Source organism: Balaenoptera acutorostrata, chromosome 19, assembly GCF_949987535.1.
Source record: "Balaenoptera acutorostrata chromosome 19, mBalAcu1.1, whole genome shotgun sequence".
Lineage (NCBI taxonomy): Eukaryota > Metazoa > Chordata > Mammalia > Artiodactyla > Balaenopteridae > Balaenoptera > Balaenoptera acutorostrata.
This window is the reverse complement of record NC_080082.1, coordinates 6875339-6902391: the sequence shown is the minus strand read 5'-3', so window position 1 is coordinate 6902391 and position 27053 is coordinate 6875339. Positions and strand designations below refer to the sequence as shown.

General features: G+C 40.8%; 1 protein-coding gene across 3 annotated transcripts in view; it reads left to right on the top strand.

The window, feature by feature from the left end:
- PLCG2 (phospholipase C gamma 2) overlaps positions 1-10717 on the top strand; it is a 208206-nt gene extending 197489 nt beyond the window's left edge. For all 3 annotated transcript variants that reach the window (XM_057534982.1, XM_057534980.1, XM_057534981.1), the window contains exons 32-33: positions 9503-9687; positions 10380-10717. In XM_057534982.1, coding sequence (XP_057390965.1) covers positions 9503-9687; positions 10380-10422 — 228 coding nt within the window. In that variant the 3' untranslated portion in view covers positions 10423-10717. The remainder of the gene's footprint in view (positions 1-9502; positions 9688-10379) is intronic.
- Positions 10718-27053: the final 16336 nt, after the last annotated feature.

Sequence of the window (27053 nt, the reverse complement as noted above, 5' to 3'; positions counted from 1 at the left end):
CTTAAAAAAAGAATGAAATAATACCATTTGCAGCAACATGGATGGACCTAGAGATTATCATACTAAGTCAGAGAAAAACAATATCATATATTACTTATATGTGGAATCTGAAAAATGATACAAATGAACTAATTTACAAAACAGAAACAGACTACAGATACAGAAAAATGTATGGATACCGAAGAGGAAAGGTGGGTAGGAGGAATAAATTAGGAATTTGGGCATAACAGATTCATACTACTATATATAAAATAGATAAACGACCACAACCTACTACTGTATGGCACAGGGAACTATATTCAATATTTTGTAATAACCTATATGGGAAAAGAATCTGAAAAAGAATATATATATATGTGTATGTGTGTGTGTGTGTGTGTGTGTGTGTGTGTGTGTATAACTGAATCACTTTGCTGTAAACCTGAAACTAACACAACATTGTAAATCAACTATACATCCATAAAAAATAATTTAACAATAATAATTCAATGAGAGAGAAGAGATAGTTTTTCCTTACAGAAGAATTCCATTAATAAATACAGGAGTGACCTAGAAGAAATAACAGGCAAAGCATTCTCTGACATAAATCGTACCAATGTTCTCTTAGCTCAGTCTCCCAAGGCAATAGAAATAAAAACAAAAATAAACAAACGGGACCTAATCAAACTTGCAAGCTTTTTGCACAGCAAAGAAAACCATAAACAAAAATGAAGACAACCTACAGAATGCAAGAAAATATTTGCAGATGATGCGACCAACATGGGCTTCATTTCCAAAATATACAAACAGCTCATACAACTCAACAAGAAAACAAACAACCCAATCAAAAAATGGGCAGAAGATCTAAATAGACACTTCTCCAAAGAAGACATACAGATGGCCACCAGGCACATGAAAAGATGCTCAACATCGCTAATTATCAGAGAAATGCAAATCAAAACTACAATGAGGTACCACCTCATACCAGTCAGAATGGCCATCATTAAAAAATCTACAGATAACAAGTGCTGGAGAGGGTGTGGAGAAAAGGGAACCCTCCTACACTGTTGGTGGGAATGTAAGTTGGTGCAGCCACTGTGGAAAACAGTATGGAGGTTCTTCAGAAAACGAAAAATAGAACTACCATATGATCCAGCAATCCCACCCCTGGCCATATATCCAGACAAAACTATAATTAAAAAAGATACATGCACCCTTATGATCATAGCAGCACTATTCACAATAGCCAAGACATGGAAACAACCTAGATGTCCATCGACAGATGAATGGATAAAGAAGATGTGGTACATATATACAATGAAATACTACTCAGCATAAAAGAATGAAATAATGCCACTTGCAGCAACATGGATGCAACTAGAGATTATCATACTAAGTGAAGTAACTCAGACAGAAAAAGACAAATACCATATGATAATCACTTGTATGTGGAATCTAAAATATGGCACAAATGAACCTATCTACAAAACAGAAACAGACTCACAGACATAGAGAACACAGTTGTGGTTGCCAAAGCAGAGGGGAGGGATGGACTGGGAGTCTGGGGTTAGTAGATGCAAACTATTACATATAGGATGGATAAACAACAATGTCCTCTACTGTATAGCACAGGGAAGTATATTCAAATCCTGGGATAAACCATAATGTAAAAGAATGTAAAAAGAGTGTATATAGGTGTATAACTGAGTCATTTGCTGTATAGCAGAAATCAACATTGTAAATCAACTATACTTCCATAAAAAATAAAATAAAAAAAATAAACATTCAAAAAAAGAAATGCAGGAGTGAGGGAAATAGAAAATCGCCTTTGGAACACCACAGTAAAGATCTACCAGTGGATGCTAAAATTAGTGAGTCAAAGTTTGAGGAGAAACAGGCTATTTGCATAGTCTCAAACTATTGATACCTTCCTCTAAGAAATTTAATTGGAAAGAAAAACAGGAGCTTTGCAGTGGATGAACCCAGCAGACACCATCTTAACCAAAAATGATCAGTGTCACCACCAGTAATAATGTTGACATCATGTACCTCCTGAGAAGGTGTGGCATTCGTGCCAAAGCTGCATAACCTCAAACAAATCATGAGAAAACACCGGACAAAGCCTTGAACTGCAGAATGTTCTACAAAGCAAGTGACCAGGACTCTTTCAAAGTGTCAAGGTCATAAATGGGGGGGGGGGGGCTGAGGAAATGTCACAGATTGGAGGAAACTGGAAGACACGGCAGTTGTGTGTGATGTGGGTTCCTGGACTGGATCTTGGACCAGATAAAGGACATGGATGGAAAACTCAGTGAAAACCGAATACTTTAGTTAACAGTATTGCCCCAATGCTAATTTCTTAGTTTTGATAATTATACTGTGGTTGTGCAGGATGGTAACATTGGGGACCAGGGTGGCACAGGGTATGAGAATTTGCTGTACTCTTACTGCAACTTTTCTGTAAGTATAAAATGGCAACATAAAAAAATTAAAAGGAAAAAGCATCGGTGGGGGGAGAAAACAAACAGAAAAAAAGTAAAGATAGAGAATTCCATGAAGGTTTTGTCACAGAGCAGAGAAAACTTATTACCAAAGGTGTTCTCCAGGAATTCAAGGATTTTAAATTCTAAATTATACACACACACATCCATCTAAAACAAGGGGTTAAAGAAGATTCAAGGGCTCAAAGTGGGAATAATAATAAAATTGCGATGTAAACATAAATTGATATAACCAAAAATGGATTTATCTCCATGGGGGAAGATAAAACAGCCAAATCTTTCTCTCTGAAGATAATCCCTAAAAACTGAAAAACCAAGAACTTGGAGTAATAAGCAGGGTTTTTTTGTTTTGTTTTTTAGAAAAACAAAATCATTTAACTGTGAAGTTAATAATCAAAAGAAACCACTGTTGACTTTGGGGGCCAGGGATCAAGGGGCAGGGGGTAGTGAACCAGGAGACAGCTAGGTTTTTTGGTAATAATCCTCGTAGGACTTCTTGGCTCTTTAAACTCTGTGCTTAAGTAATTAATAAAAACTGAAAATGTAAAACGTAAGAGGGAGTAGATGATATATTGATGGAGAGCATATGACTTATTCAAGGACATTTGCTGTGAAGGTGACGAGAGATGGGTCCTTAGCTGCTGGGGTGAAGGGAGAGCTTCTTAAGATGTACTTGCATACTGCTGATGGAGATGATTTAGTGAAAAAGGGAAACGAAGCAGGACAGAGAAAGGGTAAGTGCAGGAGGAAAGCCATGGGCTATATGGTAAGGAGCCGAGATGGGCAGATTTCCCACGTAATTTCATCTACACGAAACACGAAGCAAGGCCATCAGCTGAGATCGGGGAGATTTAGGGAGAGCAAAAGTGTGAAACAGTCATCTTAAGAGCAGGAAAAAAGAATTTCTTAGTGAAATACAATAGGATTGTACTGTTTAACGTGCTTCTATAATGTACGTGTTACTATTTTATTTAGGGTTTTCTCACTGCTGTTCACTGAAGTTTTTGGTCAGGTTTTGTTATGCTGGCTGCACATAAATTACTTGGAAGCCTTCCTTCTCAGGGCTATTGCACATTTTGAATAGAATTGGAGGTAACCGCTACCTACATACAACAGATGTCAAAGACACCATTTGTGAAGCTTTCTGGGGCTGATATAAAATTTTTCTCATTTTCTTCCAGGATAATTATTTTTCTGTTATGGGCTACTTTTCTATAATAGAACATATGTGTGTATATATCTACAATATATATTGGAGATATAAGAGCCTTATAATAAATACACACACGTATTATTCATCATCACTTGGTTTTTCCATTTCATAGGTTCCTTCCCCATCTTCTTATGTGTAGTTCTATACCTGTTATCTTTTATTTGGCTAATTGGCCTTCCATACCTTCCTAGTTTAGATAACGGATTATCTACTTCATTGACTCTGTGTTTGTGTTTTTCCCACAAAACAACCTTGCTCTTACATTTATTTTGTATTTGGGTTTACCAATTCAGCCATTTCTAAATTTATCTTCACTGATTCAGTCTTTCCTTAGCCTTTTGTTCTTTTTATTACCCCTTGTGTTTGGATACGTAATTTATGTATCTCATTTCTGTGTGCTAATACAAATGGGACTGTACACAGGCTGTACACAGATAGATGGCCTGGGGCTAGTGGGCTTTCCTCTTCTGAAACACCCTTCATAAAAAGAGATTTGGCAGGTGCCCAGGACTTAGGCCAGCAGTCAGCTGCTTGCTTGAGGGGATGGGATAAAAGCGGATACAGCCCTGCAGCCAGGACACAGACAGGGTTAGTAGTATTCCTGAGAACCTAGAGCCCCAGACTATCACTGCAACACTGCTGGCCCTGCCCTTGGGAGTCCCCCATTTAGAGCATTCAGAAAACCAGATGCCTGTGTATAGACTGAGGGAGGAAAGAAACTTCCCATTCCAGATGAGCTTGCACATTAAAATTTTAACACTCAAGGAAAATAATGCTAATATAGCTAACAAGCACAAAAGCAAGAGAATTGACTCCAGTGAATCTGAAAATAACTTTGAAATTTAAAAAAAATTTCAAAGGGAACCCAGTGGATGCACGGATTTTAAAAAGAACCACCCTTCTTAAAATTAATCAGAAAAGGTAGGAATGAAAGGACCAATAAAGAAATCCCTGGAAAGACGAATCGAAAAGCCCTGAAAAAAATTTTTAAAGATTAATAAGTAGGAAATTACAGAATGGGTACAGTTAAGGAAAGAATTAATAAATGTGAAGATTGTGTTTGGGAAATTTGCTTTAATACAGCAAGACAAGGTAAAAATACTAAAAGGGCAAAAAAAAAAAAAAAGTGTAAAATGAGAAGCTCCAACATAAAATATTTGGAATAACCATGGCCGAGAATGTTCCAGCATTGAAGAGACAAGCATCCTCCAACTATAAACAGAGCAGTACAGAGACCCACATACAGGCATATTCTACTGAAATGGCAGAATACAGGGTAAAGAGAAAATTATAAAAGAAGAAAAGACAGATTAACTACAGACGATTGACATAACAGCAGTGCTTCCGTGTATAGCAATAGCAGCCTAAAGACTAAGGGATACCTTCAAAATGCCTTAGACACACAGCTGTGGGTCTAGATATTCTACATCCTAAGAGCTACCATTCAAGAGTGAGGGCAAAATGAAGGTATTTTCAGAAATGCAAAGACAGATAATTTAGTACTAATAAACTTTGCTAAAAGAATGACCATGGTAAGCAAGAAGGAATGTAATGCAAGGAGCAATGGTGAGAAAAATTGATAAGATACATGTATTAGAAAATAGAAATAACCATTGACTTGGAAAAGAAAAACTAAATTTTTGTGACAACTCAGACTCAAAAGCAAGCCAGGAAATAATTATCACAAAATTCTAAGAGGGAAGGAGGGAGTCTTGATTGGGAGGGGTACATAGAGTAGACCATGCTCTGTTTCTTGACTTGCTGGTGTCTCCACAGCTGTTTGCTTTCTAGTTATTCACTAAACTGTACATATGTTTTATGTACTTTTCTGAATGTATGTTGTATCTCATACATACATGGACCACTAAGGACTAAATTATATCACAGCTCTAAATGCTTTGGGATTCAGAAAAGGAGACAAAGGCCTGCAATTTTAAAAGCATTAGTGGAAAAGGTGTATTTTTTTTTTTTACATCTTTATTGGAATATAATTGCTTTACAATGTTAGTTTCTGCCGTATAACAAAGTAAATCAGCTATATGTATACATATATCCCCATATCCCCTCCCTCTTGAGCCACCCTCCCACCCCTCTAGGTGGTCACAAAGCGCCGAGCTGATCTCCCTGTGCTATGCGGCTGCTTCCCACTAGCTATCTGCTTTACGTTTGGTAGTGTATATACATCAGTGCTACTCATCATTACATATATGAAAGCAACATAAGTTGTTTTCTTCTAGGCGGAGAGCAGGTGAAAAGAGACCATTTGTAGTACAGTGTTAAGACTTCAATGTGGCTTTTGTTTTGTTTTGCTTTAGTTTTAACAGGAAGGAAAGCTGGTCTCCTTGAGGAAGGATAAACGTTTAAGCGAAGTCACTATGGACCCTTCCCAGTGCCTCACTCAGTACGTTGAGTCAGTTACCGAGGACCACCCATTTTACCTCCACTCCTTGTGCAAAGACAACCATCGTTTTACTCCTCGGCACTTTGCCAGTGGCCAGAATAACCTTTACCATCTCTATCCCCACTCTCCAAAGTCAGAGTTCTACCTGTTATCCCGGGGATGTCCATGATGGTTTGTTAGGTCGTTAAGGTGAGAAAAAAATTTCAGACCAAGCTATGGTCTGAGCCACGTTTTATAAAAATAAATGACAAAAGAAGCCCACTTGTGTATATGGATGCCCGTTTTTGTAGCACTGGAGTCTCTCACTTGACCTACTGCACCAGTGGTAACAGCCACTAGACCCACCCCCTGAGTAGCCATCCTTTGCACAATAGACAGAGACCTTTTAAAAACATCAGTGAGGCAACACACCCTCCTCAGCCATAAAAAGAAATGAAATGGAGGTATTTGTAATGAGGTGGATGGAGTTAGAGTCTGTCATACAGAGTGAAGTAAGTCAGAAAGAGAAAAACAAATACAGTATGCTAACACATATATATGGAATCTAAGGAAAAAAAAAAAAGGGTCATGAAGAACCTAGTGGCAAGACGGGAATAAAGACACAGACCTACTAGAGAATGGACTTGAGGATATGGGGAGGGGGAGGGGTGAGATGTGACAGGGTGAGAGAATGGCATGGACATATATACACTACCAAATGTAAAATAGATAGCTAGTGGGAAGCAGCCGCATAGCACAGGGAAATCAGCTCGGTGCTTTGTGACCACCTAAAGGGGTGGGATAGGGAGGGTGGGAGGGAGGGAGATGCAAGAGGGAAGAGATATGAGAACATATGTATATGTATAACTGATTCACTTTGTTATAAAGCAGAAACTAACACACCATTGTAAAGCAATTATACTCCAATAAAGATGTTTAAAAAAAAAATTAATTCCAAGAGAACTCCTATTTTCCATATACTCACTCACTCTTGGGAGTCTTACCCCAGGCCCATAGCTTTTTGTTCTACCTTTTGGCTGATTACTCAGATTCTCTGCCTGAATTCTTCACCTCTGACTAACTTCTGACTTGATAACGTAACCTCAAGGTCTGATAAGCATCCAAAACCCAAATTTAAACCATAACTCTTATTTCTGCTCATCCACTTAGATCACACCCATGGGGCAAAAACAAACACCCTTTTCTCTCCTAGAAATTTTTTCTCATGTTTTGCAAGCCCAAATTGAAGATTCATCCCTGTGTCATCCTTTCCCCCCCATTCTTCCCAGGGAAACGTCTCTTGGTTCTGCTGGTTCTATCTCCAACCTACGCCCTAAATATCTCCATTTCTAGCTGTGCCATCGATGTCCCCCAATTACAAGTCACTACTTCCCATCATCTAGGTTTCTGCACAGCTTCCTCCCTCATCTCTCAGCAGTTTGTTCCCAGTAGTTTGTCTACTCCATGGCAGTGATCATTTGGCAGTAAAAGTTATGTTGGGTCACTTCCCGGCTTATACCACTTCAGTGGTGCTCCAAATTGCACTTAGAATAAAATTGAAATTCCTTACCGTGGTCTGGAAAGCGCTGAGTGATTGAGCCCCACTCAATCTCCAACTCCATCCTTATACCTCACACCAAGCCCACCATCTTCTGGCCACTCTGGCTTTCTCTCTATCCTAGAACATACTAAACTCATCCCTCCCTTGCCTGCCACAGGGCTGGGTCCTTCTCACACTTGCAGTCCAGCTCATGTCCACCTTCTCTGTTGCATCACCTTGTTTATTTCCTATAAAACACTTGGTCAATATACACATAGTAAATATAAGAAGTGAATATAAATATATGGCTTGCTCCTTTCATTAGAAGTTGAAATCCTTAAGGAGAGGGACCCTGTTTGTCTTATTCTCTTATTCTCTTTTATTCTTTTCTGTACCCTGATCACTTATTGTAGTGCTTGATAAGTAGACAGTGATCAATAATAGTTCAGTGAGTAAATAAAACGACATAGTCCCTGCCAACAAGAAGGTTATAGCATACTGGGACACCCCTAAACACATCAACTATGGTTATTTTTGTGTACTCACTTTCAGATTTGACTTTCTGCATACATAATGCTTTACATAGATTAAATAATTGAGAATGTATAATTTAAGGCTTCTGAAAATATATTATAATGCATACCTTTCAACAGCCCTACAAAATTTTAGTCTTCATAAGTATTATGTTATTATATGTTAATTTATAATAATTATTACTTTTAAATGATTGCATAATGGTTTGCTTACTGGATGTACCCCAATTTACATCTGGATATTTATAGTGTTTCTAATACAACAAATTACTTTTCTCTCTCACACAGTTCCTCACCCACAAGGAAAAAAAAAAAAAAAATCAGTGAGGCAACACACCCTCCTCCTCCTTTGCTGAAATCCAAACACCTTACCCGATAAGATTTTTTTTTTCCCCTTAGCATAATGGGGGGAATATTTTGGCTCGGACAACTGCAGGGTTTAGGAGTAGGGCTTGTTACAGTCATGGCTGGATCCAGGTGCTCTCCCAGCGGCTCTGTCTCCCTCTCTTTCTCGACACGATAGCAAAGGGACCGCTAGCAACTGGAAACAATCATCACTCTTTCCACTGATCCCCAAGAAAAGAAACCTTCTTTTTACCAAGAGCACTGACCAGAGGCCCAGGGGCTGCTACCCATCTGCCTGGCTTGGGTCACATGCCTGGGGGCGGCGGTGACAGGGGAGTCGTCGTTACTGGCCAGAGTGACAAGCCCATCTCTGGGGGTATAGCCTATGTTTCCCTGCCTCTTTTTGCCACAGCGGGGGTGACAAGTTTATTGAGCTATAATTCTTATACCGTACATTCCACCCACTTAAAAGTATACAGTTCAATCGTTTTTAGTGTATTCAGAGTTGTGTAACCATCATCATGACCAGTTTTGGAATATTTTCATCACCCCAGAAAGCAACTCCGGCTCATTAGCTGTCTCCACTCACTCCAGCCCCCAGGCCACCACCAATCTACCTCCCATCCAGGCTGCCCTCTGCCTCACCTGCTGTGTTCCACTATAAGCACAGAGCCTTTGCATTTGGATGAGAGCCAGAAGGTGACACAGACCCACGAAAAACCAGATTGGATTAAGAAACAGGATCAGTGGGCAGTGCATTTGTTATTTCAGTGTTTCACAATAAAGCTCCCCCTCCTCGAGAACCAGAGTTTCTAAACTGCTTGCTTCCCATGGAGTAAATGACTGCAAGTTTATCTTTGGTGAAAAGAGGCCCTAGATCTTCTGGGAAGGTCCCAGCAGACGACAGGTCTGCCCTGTGCTCCCCTCCCTCACACCCTCCAGGTGCCATGCCCCACATCCTGGTTTGGAAGACACTGTCCCCACACAGTTGTTCTCACCTCTGTTCTCCAGGAGAGCGAAGAGGAGCTTTACTCCTCCTGCCGCCAGCTGCGGAGGCGGCAGGAAGAACTGAACAACCAGCTCTTTCTGTACGACACACACCAGAACTTGCGCAGCGCCAACCGGGATGCCCTGGTCAGAGAGTTCAACGTCAACGAGAACCAGCTGCAGCTGTACCAGGAGAAGTGCAACCGCAGGTGGGTCAGCCCCCCCTCCAACCCCGCAGCCACTGTGATGTTGGGCCCTGGGGCCAGGGCTGCGGGAAGGCCTCCGTCTTTAGAAATCCTGATACCCTTGACTCTGCTTCTCTTTGCTCCATCAGTTACTTACAGTTAGAGCTTAAGCATCTGCACCATCCCTAAGCTGAGCTGTCCTCACGAGAGGGACACTTGAATGTCAGAGTGCAAATAAGCCATGACCACTACTGTTTAAGGAGCGCTTCTAGACTTCCCAAGCATGGGCTAGTCCAGTGGTTCCTAAATCGAAACAGAATCCCTCCCCCTCCGCAACAAGGGATGCTTTGCATTGTGCTACGGACGTGTAAGGGGGGACAGCCAAGTATGCCAGATATTCCTGCTCCACCAAGAACTATCGTGAAGAAAATGCCAGTAGCAACCTCCGTTGCAAAGAGCATGGAGACTCCTTACCCATGTTATTTTCATTTCATCTTGACCACACCTACACAGTAGCAGTGACCCGAGGATAATGACCAGTGAGGAAACAGATCCACAGAAGTTACATGTCTTTGCCAGGGACTCACTTCTCCAACTCTGCCCTGTACCCTCCAGCCCCGAATATTCTGCAAATGTGTGGACAGAGAAATGTCAGAGTTCAGCACGTGGCCCGTGTCCTAGACTAATGGATGACGGCGAAATCTGTTTCATTTCAGGTTAAGAGAGAAGAGAGTCAGCAACAGCAAGTTTTACTCATAGAGGCCGGGCTCCACGTGTAAAGGTGTCGTGTGTGCGCGTGTGTTTGCATGTAGGACTGTGTGCTCTCTTCGGACCCTGGGAACATGTGCACGTGTGAGGTCATCCTCTCCTCAAGCCTGTCAGCGAGATGACGTTTCTGAAGTCGACCCAAGTGGCATGAGTTGGGGTAACTTCCTGGTAACTTTTTCGTCTTGGACAATTTCTTAACTTATAGTCTCTATAGAGGACCCCCAAACCTGCTCACATTTGGCCTCTCGTATTCCAAACCTCACTGAATAAAAGCAATGAAACTCTTGATCAGTTAAAGCTTCTGTGCACGACCTGTAGAGTGAGCAGTATTCCTTCTCTGGCCCCTAAAGACCCAGATAATTGACTTCCACCGAAGATGAGCCCCATCTCTTAAGGAACTAATTCATTAGATTCTGGAAAGGATTTGAACTAAAAGGCAAACGATTTCACACTTAAGGCCATCAGAATTTACCAGGGCCCAGAGAGGAGCCCTAGCCCTGCCCCAGGTCAAAGCACTTTAACTACCACCAGCAGGCGGAACCGACCTGCTGCCATACATGACAGGGGGCTGGGGGTGGAGCCCATCTATTAAGACAGAGACGTGCTTCGTGACTGGGGCAGTGGGGGTCAAGGGTGGAAATCTTGGGGCCTCTTTGATTTACAGAGCTGATCAGAGCCCCTGAAGGCTCGGCCAGCTTCTCACTCACCCCTGCTCCGTCCACTCATGAGCTGGCTGCATAGCCACAGGGAAGCTCCGGGTCCGCAGCCGTCCACAGGCAAGAGGTCACTCACTGCTTAAACGGGGTGATACAGGGTAGGGATCTCTGGATTATCCAGTTTTCTGGGGCAGTGAGCGAAGCCTTAGGAAACTACAGAAAATCTCAGATTCGGCCACCCACAAAGGGGCAGACCCACCTAGGACAAAGATGATCCTCCTCTACATCTTGAGATGCAGTTTAATGATTTGTACAGTGTGATGCTTTAATAAGGCTTTTTCAAGGCGAGGATAGTGTGCGGGGGGGTGGGGAGTGGTCCGTAGAGCCACAACTTGGTCAGAGGGAACTGAGAACTAACTTAGGAGACAAAAGGGAACTATGGGAAACAAGTGACTGCTGGGGGGCCACAAACCAGCAGTCAGTCTGGTGGCTTTACTTGGATGGAACTGTGTCCTAGAAATCCCCTCCGCCCGCCCCTTATTATCCTGGGTTTAGCATGCACGAATTAGCTGGAGTACCTTAAAGCCAGCCATGCTCTGTCTCATCAAAAGACCCCATCCCTCCATTCCACACAAGTTTATCAAGTACTTCCATACACCAAGCACTATGCCAAAGTCTGGGGGTTCCAGGTCTTAAAAAAATTAAGGAAAGAAAAAAACACCATGGTTACCGGTCTCATGGAACCTATCCATGTGCTTCTAAAAGAAATGCGTTTTATCGTCCATGAAGCCCTGAGTATACCTAACAGCCCCACCTTGGTCAGGCTGCTCTTATTACTTAGTTATTCCTTGAGTTGGAGTTGCTATTTTATTTGGCAGCCAGCAACTGAGGGAAGAGCATTCCCGATGGTAGCAAATGTTCAAAGCAACATTCAAGAAAGGTTAGATGGAAAAGGCACTGAGTTGAACGCTGCAGGGAGGGAATTTTCAGACTCTGTAGCCAGTGCCCCATTGGCTGTTGGCCAGGAAGCCACTGGAGCCTAATTATTGCACCTCCAGCCACAAGCCCCTTTTGGCTCCAGCATTACTTCTACAAGCTCAGGTGTTGATGTCATTACCTGTTTTCAGCTAGGGGTGAATAAAAGACATAAACCCTCCACCTCACTCCATTTTAAAGCCAAAAGGTAAGACCAAGATCTCCTTTCTGCTTAAAATGGATTTTCTGCTTCTGTGTCAAAAAAAATTAAGAAGTGGTAGCATAGAAGGCAGAAGCTAAGCATCTTTTCAGCTGCTATCTTGTAGAATCCATACCGAGCCACACTCACGCACAGAAGAGCAGGCACATGAGAGGGTTTATACTCTCAATGGTGCTGGGAAGAACCCTCTCCCCTAAAACCGGCTCCTGCTCCTCCGTGCTACAGTGACTTGAATCCACCATTAGAGAATATTTGCTTTGGCACTACAGTCTCCCCTTAATAGGGTAACACATTAATCTGGTTCTTGGTGGTGGTAGGATTCGCTAGGCTGAGACACAGAGAAAGTGAGGGGCGCAGAAGACATCAGAGTCTGCCCAGATGCCACATAACCTAAGTATAAAATATCTAGCTGAGATTGTGGTTTAACAGCCATGTAATGAGCACAGCCAATTCAGGCCAAGGAGAATCGCGATTGATAGGAACAACGTGAAATGACAGCAACATTGATGGAGTCAAGCCATGATTGCCTATGTGTAAAACAGTCTTTATTCTAATTGATAAAGGAAATGGTGAACATCCGTTATTATGTGGAAATATAAATGGAGGAGGCTGGTTAGATCATTTGAGTTTGTGAAATTTAGGTTATAGAAAGTTAATTTCTCTACTGTAAAACTTGGCTATTCTAATGTGCACAGTGAAGAGAGGTGTAGAATATCCCTTTCCCAAATTTGATCTGAGAACCCTTTTGCCAACAAACATCTTACGGGACTAGTTACAGTGGACATTTGAGGACCTGCTGCTCTATTAATTAAGAGGCCACATAATCTAATAATTTATATGCTTTATGACATAGTTAAATAAAAACTAAACTTAAGCCCCCAAGGCCAATACTTTTTAAAGTGGGCCAGTCTTACCCCTAGCAATCTACCAGACCTTTCCAAGGAGTTAGTTTTAGGGGATCAATTTTCAGATCCTCCCCTTCCTATTGTACTCTTTCCTAAGATTCATCTGCCCGAGAAAATGCCCTTTTCTCTCCTTACCGAAGAAAACATCTTTCCCCATAGTCAGTCTTACTGTAGAGCATGACTCAAGATGTAAACATCAAAATATGGTGTTTGGAAAGTGAAAGCCTCATTACAAATCCTTCCGCAATGCTGGTGGTTCCCAATTCTTTGCTTTCAACAAAATTGAAGGAACACCCAAGATTTCTGAGTATTTATTTTAGCACGTAGTTCTGAAGGAGTTGGAAGAATTCAGCTACCCTGCTGTCACATAATTCCTTCTGTTCCCATCTATCTGTGTGAAAGACCATCAATATTTCCATACATAAAATTGAAAAGGGAGAACAGAATTGATACTGTACCTTGACAATTCTAACAAAGATGATATTAATCTATACAGAGATGAAATAATTGGAGGGAGAAGCCTTCTTCAGCTCCTTAAGTGATACATTGCCAATGAAATTTTACTGTGTTTATTTAGTACTTTATTAAAATGTGCACTCTATTTGTTTATTAAGCTCAGTCCAGAAGAAGTTTAAAATATGTAGAGCCTTATGATGACAGGATATGTAATTTTGTTACAGATATGCAACTAAACAACATAAAAGCCAAGAATAATTGGGCTAAAATTTTGAGGGGGAAGTAGAATAAAAATACAAATTCAGTGAGTAAAAAAGAAAAATGTAGCATTTCCTACCATTAAAAAATTGCCTTGTTTAATTTTTTGAAAGGATGATAGTGGCTAGCTACCACCTATTGTACTTAGAGGCACTTGGCTAAATTTAAAGGGGAATGTAACCGTTTTGCAGCATCTACAACATGCCTGCACTTCGATGCTTTGCAACTATTTAGGATGAAAAATTTCAGACATCAATTTAGAAATGTGTAAGGGCATACACTGGTTCTCAAAATTCACTTATGAGGTCTCTGAACATAAAATTTTACAATCGCTGATCTAGGGCCACTAAGGATGAGTCATATTTGGAAGTAAGAAGGATGGCTAAAAGGGGCTCTACTTCTTTTAATTTTCAGAAGGAATGTAGCCGAACTTTCTACCTAGGTGACATCTAACTTTTTGGAGACAACCCTAAAAGCTATATTCTTGCCAACAGAAAGCTAATAATTAGATTAAGAAATATGCAGAATTACAAAACTGGCATTTGAAAAATACTCAGTGATTTGTCTCAGGCTTTTCATTCTCAAAATATTTTCTTCTTGAAGAGCCAGCTTCTACAGTGATCCTGTCTCAGAAATGTCCATATTTCTTATTTTTCGATAGGCTTTAAGAAGATGCATTTGTAAACGTGTTTCATTATTAAAGCTTAATTTATTTTTTATATAGTGTGTGCTTGTGTGTACATAGAAGATCATGTGAATGAGTTACACAAATGTTGGCTGTTGTTAACGTGAAAATTAAACGGCTGTGTCACATTTTTAAAAAATAAAATTTGGTCTCATTGAATACAGCAATCTACCCAGAAGCATTTTGTTGTTATTGTTTTTAAATGCTATTCACTTTTTTTGTTCTCCTAAAAACAAGTAATAGGTCAGTCACAAGATAGGTACAGTTACAATTCTCTTTAAACAATCTGTTTTTCTATCCTTTACTCTTTTCTCTAGGTTACTGGTCTTACTTTCAGCAAAAGCTCACTCTATGTAGAAACCCAAGTTTCTAAAACTAACACGTGACCACTCTGCAATTTGTCAGTCTTTGGAAGAATGCCCTGTGCTAGAGGGGCAATAATGTTACTAAAAACACCTGTATTTCTCAACTAAGTGATAGGGTACAGGAGAGCTGTCAGCCATTGTATTTTCTTGTCATCAAGTCCCGTGTGCAGGAAGCCACACTGTGTATCTTACAACTGTTTTATCCCCAGCCCTCACCCACTGATGACTGGACGAGTCACCCTGGTCCAAAAACTTGAGAACAATCTATGACAAACCCTTGCACTTGAAGGTAAACAGGGAGGAGTAAAAAGCAAAGGAATTGGAACTGATAAAAGGTCATTTTTTAAAAATGGATAAAATCATAACTCTCATAAACATATAAAATTGAACACATGTCCAAAAATTTATTTAACTCCTTTATTAACAAAGGAACCAAGAAAATGTTACAACTAGTTCAAAGGAGAATTCAAAGAACAATACATGTTTAGGCTACCAGCTGTCCTGATTATCTGATTCTACACCTTCCACTGTGAGTAATTCAGACGATTCTTGCCCCTAGAAATGCAAATTGTGTCCAGTGGAAACTCAGTTGATCATTGGCTGTGAGTCAGTACTCACAGTTTTTGCCAATTTTTTATTTATTTATTTATTTATATCTTATTAAGCAAATTCATTTTAGCATCACCAACAGACATGAAATCTGACCCCTACTTACACCACACAAAAATCAAGCCCAGTTAGGGCTTCCCTGGTGGCGCAGTGGTTAAGAATTTGCCTGCCAATGCAGGGGACACGGGTTCGATCCCTGGTCCGGGAAGATCCCACATGCCACAGAGCAACTAAGCCCGTGCACCACAACTACTGAGCCTGCACTCTAGAGCCCACGTGCTGCAACTGCTGAGCCCACACGCCTAGACCCCGTGCTCTGCAACAAGAGAAGCCACCGCAATGAGAAGCCTGCGCACCACAACGAAGAGTAGCCCCCGCTCGCCGCAGCTGGAGAAAGCCCACGCTTAGCAACGAAGACCCAACGCAGCCAAAAAAAAAAAAAATCAAGCCCAGTTAGATTACAAATCAAAATGGAGAAGATAAAACAGTAACAGTTCCAGAAGGCATTCACAATCTTAGAGAGAAGTTGTTTCAGCAGAACACCAAAAGCACTACCCCTGAAGGAAGACAAAATTAGACTCTGCTAGAGTTCAGAACTGTTGTTTATCAGAACATATAATTAGTAGAATGGAAAGGCAAGCAACAGGGTGGAAGAAGACATTTGCAACAATCTATCTGACAAAGAACCTCAGTCAAAATGTGACTCCATCCCTCTAAGTCAATAAGATAATCCATTAGGGAAAGGTGTATTTCATAAATAAGCACCTCACAAGAGTACATCCAAATGGCTGATAGGCAAATGAAAAGATGCTTACTCATTATCTGTAAGAGAAAATGCAAATTAAGACAATAAGATACCACTAATTGCTTACTGGAGTGGCAAAAACTGAAAAGCCTAACAATACTATCAATTGCTAGCAAGAATGTAGAGCGACTGGTGGTTCTGTAAATTGGTAGCAAATTACATTGTAAAGACGTTTGACTCTCTCTACCGAAGTTAACCACATGCATACCCTATGACCAGTAATTCCACTCCTAAATACAGTTGGCCCTCAGTATATGCGGGTTCCTCATCCGTGGATCCAAAAAAACTTCAGATAATGTACTATGTTTCCAGTCCACACTGGCTGAATCTGCAGGAGCCGAATCCGTGGATAAGGTGGGCCAACTATGAGACTTAAGCATCCTGGGAGTATTGTAACACAGCAGGTCCTAAAACCAGTCCCCCACAGATACTGAGGGACAACTGTATACCTACTAGAAGTACATACCTATGCCTCCAAAGGACATGTACAAGACTGTCTGTAGTACTGTGATTCACACTAGGCAAAACCTGAAAGACTTCTACTGTCCATCTACTGCACAACTGTTAAACTGTGGGTCTTTACACAATGGAGCAAATACAGCGACTACAAATCACTGAGCTGTAACAGCATGGATGGATCTCACAACTGTAATTTGAGTGGAGGGAGTTACATACAAAGATAGCAAAGGAAAAAAAATGGAACAACGCAAATTAGTAGGAGGACATGCAGGAAAATGCAGGCTATTTGAAAGATGGAATAGTATAAGGAGGTGAAATGGAATGGAACTCAGCACATATACAGAACATGGATACATTTAAACAATACAGTTTGAGAAAAGTGAAATGCAGAACCATGCATACCCAGTGATACCATTTATACACATTTAAAAAACTACATGCAGAACAATATTGTATATTGCTTGTAACAGACATATGGATAGATAGGTAAACGTATACAAATGGACTGAAAGGAACATCCAAAAGTCAAGACAATGATTGTGTTGGAGGGAAGGCAGTGAGTGAGATAGGAAAAGGTAGTTTTAGCTCTGTTGTGTTTTCTTTTTTAAATATTGGAAGTGCTGCTCTGCTTGGTAGAAATATAAAAGCAGGCTTGCTTACAAAGAACTTATACTGATACTCCTCAAACTCTTCCTAAAGAATGAAGAGGAAGGAACACTCCCAAAGACATTCTATGAAGCCACCATCACCCTGATACCAAAACCAAAGACACTACCAAAAAAGAAAATTACAGGCCAACATCTTTGATGAATATAGTGCCCCAAATTCTCAACCAAACATTAGCAAACCGAATCCAACAACACTTAAAAATGTCATACACCAAGACCAAGTTGGATTCATCCCAGGGTCACAAGGATGGTTCAACACACACAAATCAATCAATGTGATACACCACATCAACAAAAGAAAGGACAAAAACCACATGATCATCTCAGTAGATGCAGAAAAAGTATTTGACAAAATTCAACATCCATTTATGATAAAAACTCTTACCAAAGTGGGTACAGAAAGAACAAATCTCAACATAATAAAAGCTTTTCATGACAAACCCACAGCCAATATAATACTTAAAAGCTTAAAGACTTCCCGCTAATATCTGGAACAAGACAAGGATGCCCACTCTCACCACTTCTTTTCAACATAGTATTGGAAGTCCTAGCCACAGCAGTCAGACAAGAAAAAGAAAGAAAAGGTATTCAAATTGGTAGGGAAGAGCTCATATTGTTATTATATGCAAATGACATGATACTATATACAGAAAACCCTAAAGACTCCACACAAATACTACTAGAACTCATAAATTCAGCAAGGTAGAAGGACAAAGATTAACATACAGAAATTGGCTGCATTTCTTTACACTAAAAATGAATTATCAGAAAAGGAATTGTTTGTAAACAAACAATCCCTTTTAAAATTGCATCAAAAAAACAATAAAATACTTAGGGAATAAACCTCACCAACGACGTGAAACATGTATATGCCGAGAAGTATAAAACATTAATAAAGGAAATTAATGAGGATTCAAAGAAATGAAAAGATATCCCGTGTTCTAGGATTAGAAAAATTAATATTTTTAAAATGGCAATACAATCCCAAGTAATCTACAGATTTAATGTGATCCCTATCAAATTACCGATGACATTTTTCACAGAACTAGAAAAAATAATCCTAAAATTTATATGGAACTATAAAAGACCCAGAATTGCCAAAGCAATCCTGAGGAAGTAGAACAAAGCAGGAGGGATAACCCTCCCAGACTTCAGACAATACTATGAAGCTACAGTAATCAAAACAGTGTGATATTGGCACAAAAACAGACATATGGATCCATGGAACAGAATAGGGAGCCCAGGAGAGGGTGTGGAGAAAAGGGAACACTCTTGCACTGTTGGTGGGAATGTAAATTGATACAGCCACTATGGAGAACAGTATGGAGGTTCCTTAAAAAACTAAAAATAGAACTACCATACGACCCACCAATCCCACTACTGGGCATATACCCTGAGAAAACCATAATTCAAAAAGAGTCATGTACCACAATGTTCACTGCAGCTCTGTTTACAATAGCCAGGATATGGAAGCAGCTTGAGTGTCCATCGACAGATGAATGGATAAAGAAGATGTGGCACATATATACAATGGAATATTACTCAGCCATAAAAAGAAATGGAATGGAGGTATTTGTAATGAGGTGGATGGAGTTAGAGTCTGTCATACAGAGTGAAGTAAGTCAGAAAGAGAAAAACAAATACAGTATGCTAACACATATATATGGAATCTAAGGAAAAAAAAAAAAGGTTATGAAGAACCTAGTGGCAAGATGGGAATAAAGACACAGACCTACTAGTGAATGGACTTGAGGATATGGGGAGGGGGAGGGGTGAGATGTGACAGGGTGAGAGAGTGTCATGGACATATATACACTACCAAATGTAAAATAGATAGCTAGTGGGAAGCAGCCACATAGCACAGGGAGATCAGCTCGGTGCTTTGTGACCGCCTGGGGGGGTGGGATGGGGAGGGTGGGAGGGAGGGAGATGCGGGAGGGAGGAGATATGGGAACGTGTGTATATGTGTAGCTGATTCACTTTGTTATAAAGCAGAAACTAACACACCATTGTGAAGCAATTATACTTCAATAAAGATGTTTAAAAAAAAAAAAGAATAGGGAGCCCAGAAATAAACACACACACCTACACTCAATTGTTCTTCCACAAAGGAGGCAAGAATATAAAATGACAAGAAGATAGTCTCTTCAGCAAGTGGTGCTGGGAAAGTTGGACAGCTGCATATAAATCAATGAACTTGGAACACACCCTCAAACCATGCACAAAAATAAGCTCAAAAAATGGCTTAAAGACTTACACGTAAGATATGACACCATAAAACTCTTAGAAGAGATCATAAGCAAAACATTCTCTGACATAAATTGTACCAATGTTTTCTTAGGTCCATCTCCCAAGATGAGAAATAAAAACAAAAAATAAACAATGGGACCTAATCAAACTTACAGTCTTTTGCATAGCAAAGGAAACCATGAAAAAACCAAAAAGACAACATATGGAATGGGAGAAAATATTTGCAAATGAAGGGACATGGGCTTAATTTCCAAAATATACAAACAGTTCATACAACTCAACAACAAAAAAACAAAAAACCCAACTGAAAAATATGCAGAGACCTTAATAGATATTTCTCCAAAAAAGACACACAGATGACCAGTAGGCACATGAAAAGATGCTCACCATCACTAATTATTAGAGAAATGCAAATCAAAACTACAATGAGGTACCACCTCACATCAGTTAGAATGGTTGTCATTAAAAAGTCTACAAATAACAAATGCTGGAGAGGGTGTGGCGAAAAGGGAACCCTCCTACACTGTTGGTGGCAATGTAAATTGGTACAGCCACTGTGGAGAACAGTATGGAGGCTCCTTAAAAAACTAAAAATAGAACCACCATATGACCCAGCAATCCCACTCCTGGGCATATACCCAGACAAAACTATAATTCAAATAGATACATGCACCCCTATGTTCATAGCAGCGCTATTTACAATAGCCACAACACGGAAATAACCTAAATGTCCATCGACAGATGAATGGATGAAGAAGATGTAGTACATATATAAAATTGAATATTACTCAGCCATCAAAAAGAATAAAATAATGCCATCTGCAGCAACATGGATGGACCTAGAAATTATCATACTAAATGAAGTAAGTCAGACAGAGAAAAACAAATACCATACAATGTCACTTATATGTGGAATCTAAAATACAATGCACACAACCATATCTACGAAACAAAAACAGATTCACAGACATAGAGAACAGACTTGTGGTTGCCAAGGGAGAGGTGGGGAGGGGAAGAAAGTAATGGTAGTTTGGGATTAGCAGATGCAAGCTATTATATACAGTATGGATAAACAACAACATCCTACTGTATAGCACAGGGAACTATATTCAATATCCTGTGATGAACCATAACGGAAAAGAATATGAAAAAGAATATATATACATATATATATATATGCATAACTGAGTCACTTTCCTGTACAGAAAAAATTAACACAATATTGTACATCAACTATACTTAAATAAAATTGAAAAAACAAAAAAGAATTGGCACCTGAACAGTACACTAAATAAAAAACTGCTTAAAAAAAAGGGGAGGGAGACCTTCAAGATGGCAGAGGAGTGAGATGTGGAGATCACCTTCCTCCCCACAAATACATCAGAAATACATCTACATCTGGAACAACTCCTACAGAACACATACTGGATGTTGGCAGTAGACCTCAGACTTCCCAAAAGGCAAGAAACTCCCCATGTACCTGGGTATGGCAAAAGAAAGAAGAAAAAACAGAGACAAAAGAATAGGGATGGGACCTGCACCACTGGGAGGGAGCTGTGAAGGAGGAAAACTTGCCACACACTAGGAAGCCCCTTCGTGGGCAGAGATGGGGGTGGCAGGGGGGAAGCTTCGGAGCCACGGAGGAGAGCACAGCCACAGGGGTGCAGAGGGCAAAGCAGAGAGATCCCCGCGCAGAGGATCGCTGCTGACCAGCACCTACCAGCCTGAGAGGCTTGTCTGCTCACCCGCCGGGGTGGGTGTGGGCTGGGAGCTGAGGTTCGGGCTTTGGAGGTCAGATCCCAGGGAGAGGAGTGGGGTTGGCTGCATGAACACAGCCTGAAGGGGGGCTAGTGCGCCACAGCTAGCCAGGAGGGAGTCCGGGAAAATGTCTGGAACTGCCTAGGAGGGAAGAGACCATTGTTTCAGGGTGTGCGAGGAGAGGGGATTCAGAGCAGCGCCTAAACGAGCTCCAGAGATGGGCGCGAGCTGCGGCTATCAGCGCAGACCCCATAGATGGGCATGAGACACTAAGGCTGCTGCTGCCGCCACCAAGAAGCCTGTGTGCGAGCACAGGTCACTATCCACACCGCCCCTCCTGGGAGCCTGTGCAGCCCGCCACTGCCAGGGTCCCGTGATCCAGGGACAACTTCCCCGGGAGAACACACGGTGCGCCTCAGGCTGGTGCAACGTCACGCCGGCCTCTGCTGCCACAGGCTTGCCCCGCATCCGTACCCCTCCCTCCCCCGGCCTGAGTGAGCCAGAGCCCCTAATCAGCTGCTCCTTTAACCCCGTCCTGTCTGAGCAAAGAACAGACACCCTCAGGCGACCTACGCACAGAGGCGAAGCCGGATCCAAAGCTGAACCCCAGGAGCTGTGCAAACAAAGAAGAGAAAGGGAAATCTCTCCCAGCAGCCTCAGGAGCAGCAGATTAAATCACCACAATGAACTTGATGTACCCTGCATCTGTGAAATACCTGAATAGACAATGAATCATCCCAAAATTGAAACGGTGGACTTTGGGAGCAACGATATATATATTTTTTTCCTTTTTCTCTTTTTGTGAGTGTGTATGTGTATGTTTCTTTGTGTGATTTTGTCTGTATAGCTTTGCTTTTACCATTTGTCCTAGGGTTCTGTCTGTCCATTTTGTTTTGTTTTGTTTCTTGTTTTTTTTTTTTCCTTGTTTTTTTTTTAACTATAGTTAGTTTTTAGAGCTTGTTATCATTGGTGGATTTGTTTTTTGGTTTGGCTGCTCTCCTTTTTTTTCCTCTTTTTTATTACTTAAAATTTTTTTTATTTTTAATAACTATATTTTATTTTAATAACGTTCTTTTAATTAATTTATTTATTTATTTTTCTCCTCCCTTTTCTTCTGAGCTGTGTGGCTGACAGGGTCTTCGTGCTCTGGCCAGATGTCAGGTCTGTGCCTCTGAGGTGGGAGAACTAAGTTCAGGAGATTGGTCCACCAGTGACCTCCCAGCTACACGTTATATCAAATGGTGAAAGCTGTCCCAGAGATCTCCATCTCAATGCTGAGACCCAGCTCCACTCAACCACCAGCAAGCTACAGTGCTGGACACCCTATGCCAAACAACTAGAAAGACAGGAGCACAACCTCACCCATTAGCAGAGAGGCTGCCTCAAACCATAATAAGGTCACAGACATCCCAAAACACACCACTGGATGCGGTCCTGCCCACCAGAAAGCCAATATCCAGCCTCATCCTCCAGAACACAGGCACCAGTCCCCTCCACCAGGAAGCCTACACAACCCACTGAACCAACCTCAGCCACTGGGGGCAGACACCAAAAACAACAGGAACTATGAACCTGCAGCCTGTGAAAAGGCAGGCTTACCGTGTTAAACACAGTAAGTTAAGCAAACTGAGAAGACAGAGAAACACACAGCAGATGAAGGAGCGAGGTAAAAACCCAACAGACCAAACAAATGAAGAGGAAATAGGCAGTCTACCTGAAAAACAATTCAGAGTAATGATAGTAAAGATGATCCAAAATCTTGGATACAGAATGGACAAAATACAAGAAATGTTTAACAAGGACCTAGAAGAACTAAAGAGCAAACAAACAATGATGAACAACACAATAAATGAAATTAAAAGTTCTCTGGAAGGAATCAATAGCAGAATAACTGAGGCAGAAGAATGGATAAGTGACCTGGAAGATAAAAGAGTGGAAATAGCTACTTCAGAGCAGAATAAAGAAAAAAGAATGAAAAGAATCGAGGACAGTCTCAGAGACCTCTGGGACAACATTAAATGCACCAACATTCGAATTATAGGGGTCCCTAAAGAAGAAGAGAAAAAGAAAGGGACTGAGAAAATATTTGAAGAGATTATACTTGAAAACTTCCCTATATTGGTAAGGAAATACTTAATCAAGTCCAAAAAGCACAGAGAGTCCCATACAGGATAAATCCAAGGAGAAACACACCAAGACACATATTAATCAAACTAGCAAAAATTAAATACAAAGAAAAAATATTAAAAGCAGCAAGGGAAAACAACAAATAACATACAAGGGAATCCCCATAAGGTTAACAGCTGATCTTTCAGCAGAAACTCTGCAAGCCAGAAGGGACTGGCAGGACATATTCAAAGTGATGAAACGGAAAAAGCTACAACCAAGATTACACTACCCAGCAAGGATCTCATTCAGATTCGATGGAGAAATTAAAACCTTTACAGACAAACAAAAGCTAAGAGAATTCAGCACCACCAAACCAACTTTACAACAAATGCTAAAGAACTTCTCTAGGCAGGAAACACAAGAGAAGGAAAAGACCGCCAATAACAAACCCAAATCAATTAAGAAAATGGTAATAGGAACATACATATCAATAACTACCTTAAGTATAAATGGATTAAATGCTCCAACCAAAAGACACAGACTGGCTGAATGGATACAAAAACAGGACCCGTATATATGCTGTCTACTAGAGACCCACTTCAGACCTAGGGACACACAGACTGAAAGTGAGGGGATGGAAAAAGATATTCCATGCAAATGGAAATCAAAAGAAAGCTGGAGTAGCAATTCTCATATCACACAAAATAGACGTTAACATAAAGACTATTACAAGAGACAAAGAAGGATACTACATAATGATCAAGGGATCAATCCAAGAAGAAGATATAACAAGGGTAAATATTTATATTTACGCAACCTAGGAGCACCTCAATACATAAGGCAAATGCTAACAGCCGTAAAAGGGGAAATCGACAGTAACACAATCATAGTAGGGGACTTTAACACCCCACTTTCACCAATGGACAGATCATCCAAAATGAAAATAAATAAGGAAACACAAGCTTTAAATGATACATCAAACAAGATGGACTTAATTGATATATATATATTTTAACTTTGGGTTTATTTATTTATTTATGGCTGTGTTGGGTCCCCATCCCTGTGCGAGGGCTTCCCCCAGCCGCGGCAAGCGGGGGCCACTCCTCATCGCAGTGCGCGGGCCTCTCACCATCGCGGCCTCTCTTGTTGTGGAGCACAGGCTCCAGACACGCAGGCTCAGTAATTGTGGCTCACGGGCCCAGTCGCTCCGCAGCACGCGGGATCCTCCCAGACCAGGGCTCGAACCCATGCCCCCTGCACCGGCAGGCAGACCCTCAACCACTGCGCCACCAGGGAAGCCCTTAATTGATATTTATAGGACATTCCATCCAAAAACAACAGAATACACTTTCTTCTCAAGTGCTCACGGAATATTCTCCAGGATAGATCATATCTTGGGTCAAAAATGAAGCCTTGGTAAATTTAAGAAAATTGAAATCATATCAAGTATCTTTTCCAACCACAACACTATGAGACTAGATATCAATTACAGGAAAAGATCTGTAAAAAATACAAATAAATGGAGGCTAAACAACACACTACTTAATAACCAACAGATCACTGAAGAAATCAAAGAGGAAATCAAAAAATACCTAGAAACAAATGACAATGAAAACACGACTACCCAAAACCTATGGGATGCAGTAAAAGCAGTGCTAAGGAGGAAGTTTAGAGCAATACAATCCTACCTCAAGAAACAAGAAGCATCTCAAATAAACAACCTAACCTTACACCTAAAGCAATTAGAGAAAGAAGAGCAAAAAACCCCCAAAGTTAGCAAAAGGAAAGAAATCATAAAGATCAGATCACAAATAAATGAAAAAGAAATGAAGGAAACAATAGCAAAGATCAATAAAACTAAAAGCTGGTTCTTTGAGAAGATAAACAAAATTGATAAACTATTAGCCAGACTCATCAAGAAAAAATGGGAGAAGACTCAAATCAATAGAATTAGAAATGAAAAAGGAGAAGTAACAACTGACACTGCAGAAATACAAAGGACCATGAGAGATTACTACAAGCAACTATATGCCAATAAAACGGACAACCTGGGGCTTCCCTGGTGGCGCAGTGGTTGAGAGTCTGCCTGCCAAATGCAGGGGACATGGGTTCGAGCCCTGGTCTGGGAGGATCCCACATGCCGCGGAGCAGCTGGGCCCGTGAGCCACAATTACTGAGCCTGCGCGTCTGGAGCCTGTGCTCCGCAACGGGAGAGGCCGCGATGGTGAGAGGCCCGCGCACCACGATGAGGAGCGGCCCCCACCTGCCGCAACTAGAGAAAGCCCTCGCACAGAAACGAGGACACAACACAGCCATAAATAAATAAATAAATAAAAATTAAAACAAACAAACAAACAAACAAAAAAAACCGGACAACCTGGAAGAAATGGACAAATTCTTAGAAAAGCACAGCCTTCCAAGACTGAACCAGGAAGAAATAGAAAATATAAACAGACCAATCACAAGCACTGACATTGAGACTGTGATTAAAAATCTTCCAACAAACAAAAGCCCAGGACCAGATGGCTTCACAGGCGAATTCTATCAAACATTTAGAGAAGAGCTAACATCTACCCTTCTCAAACTCTTCCAAAATATAGCAGAGGGAGGAACACTCCCAAACTCATTCTATGAGGCCACCATCACCCTGATACCAAAACCAGACAAAGATGTCACAAAGAAAGAAAACTACAGGCCAATATCACTGATGAACATAGATGCAAAAATTCTCAACAAAATACCAGCAAACAAGATCCAACAGCACATTGAAAGGATCATCCACCAAGATCAAGTGGGGTTTATCCCAGGAATGCAAGGATTCTTCAGTATACACAAATCAATCCATGTGATAAAACATATTAACAAATTGAAGGAGAAAAACCATATGATCATCTCAATAGATGCAGAAAAAGCTTTCAACAAAATTCAACGCTCATTTATGATAAAAACCCTTCAGAAAGTAGGCATAGAGGGAACTTACCTCAGCATAATAAAGGCCATATATGAAAAACCCACAGCCAACATCATTCTCAATGGTGAAAAACTGAAACCATTTCCACTAAGATCAGGAAGAAGACAAGGTTGCCCACTGTCACCACTATTATTCAACAAAGTTTTGGAACTTTTTGCCACAGCAATCAGAGAAGAAAAAGAAATAAAAGGAATCCAAATTGGAAAAGAAGTAGTAAAGCTGTCACTGTTTGCAGATGACATGATACTATACACAATGAATCCTAAAGCGGTTACCAGAAAACTACTAGAGCTAATCAATGAATTTGGTAAAAAGCAGGATAAAAATTAATGCACAGAAATCGCTTGCATTCCTATACACTAATGATGAAAAATCTGAAAGAGAAATGAAGGAAACACTCCCATTTACCATTGCAACAAAAAGAATAAAATACCTAGGAATAAACCTACCTAAGGAGACAAAACACCTGTATG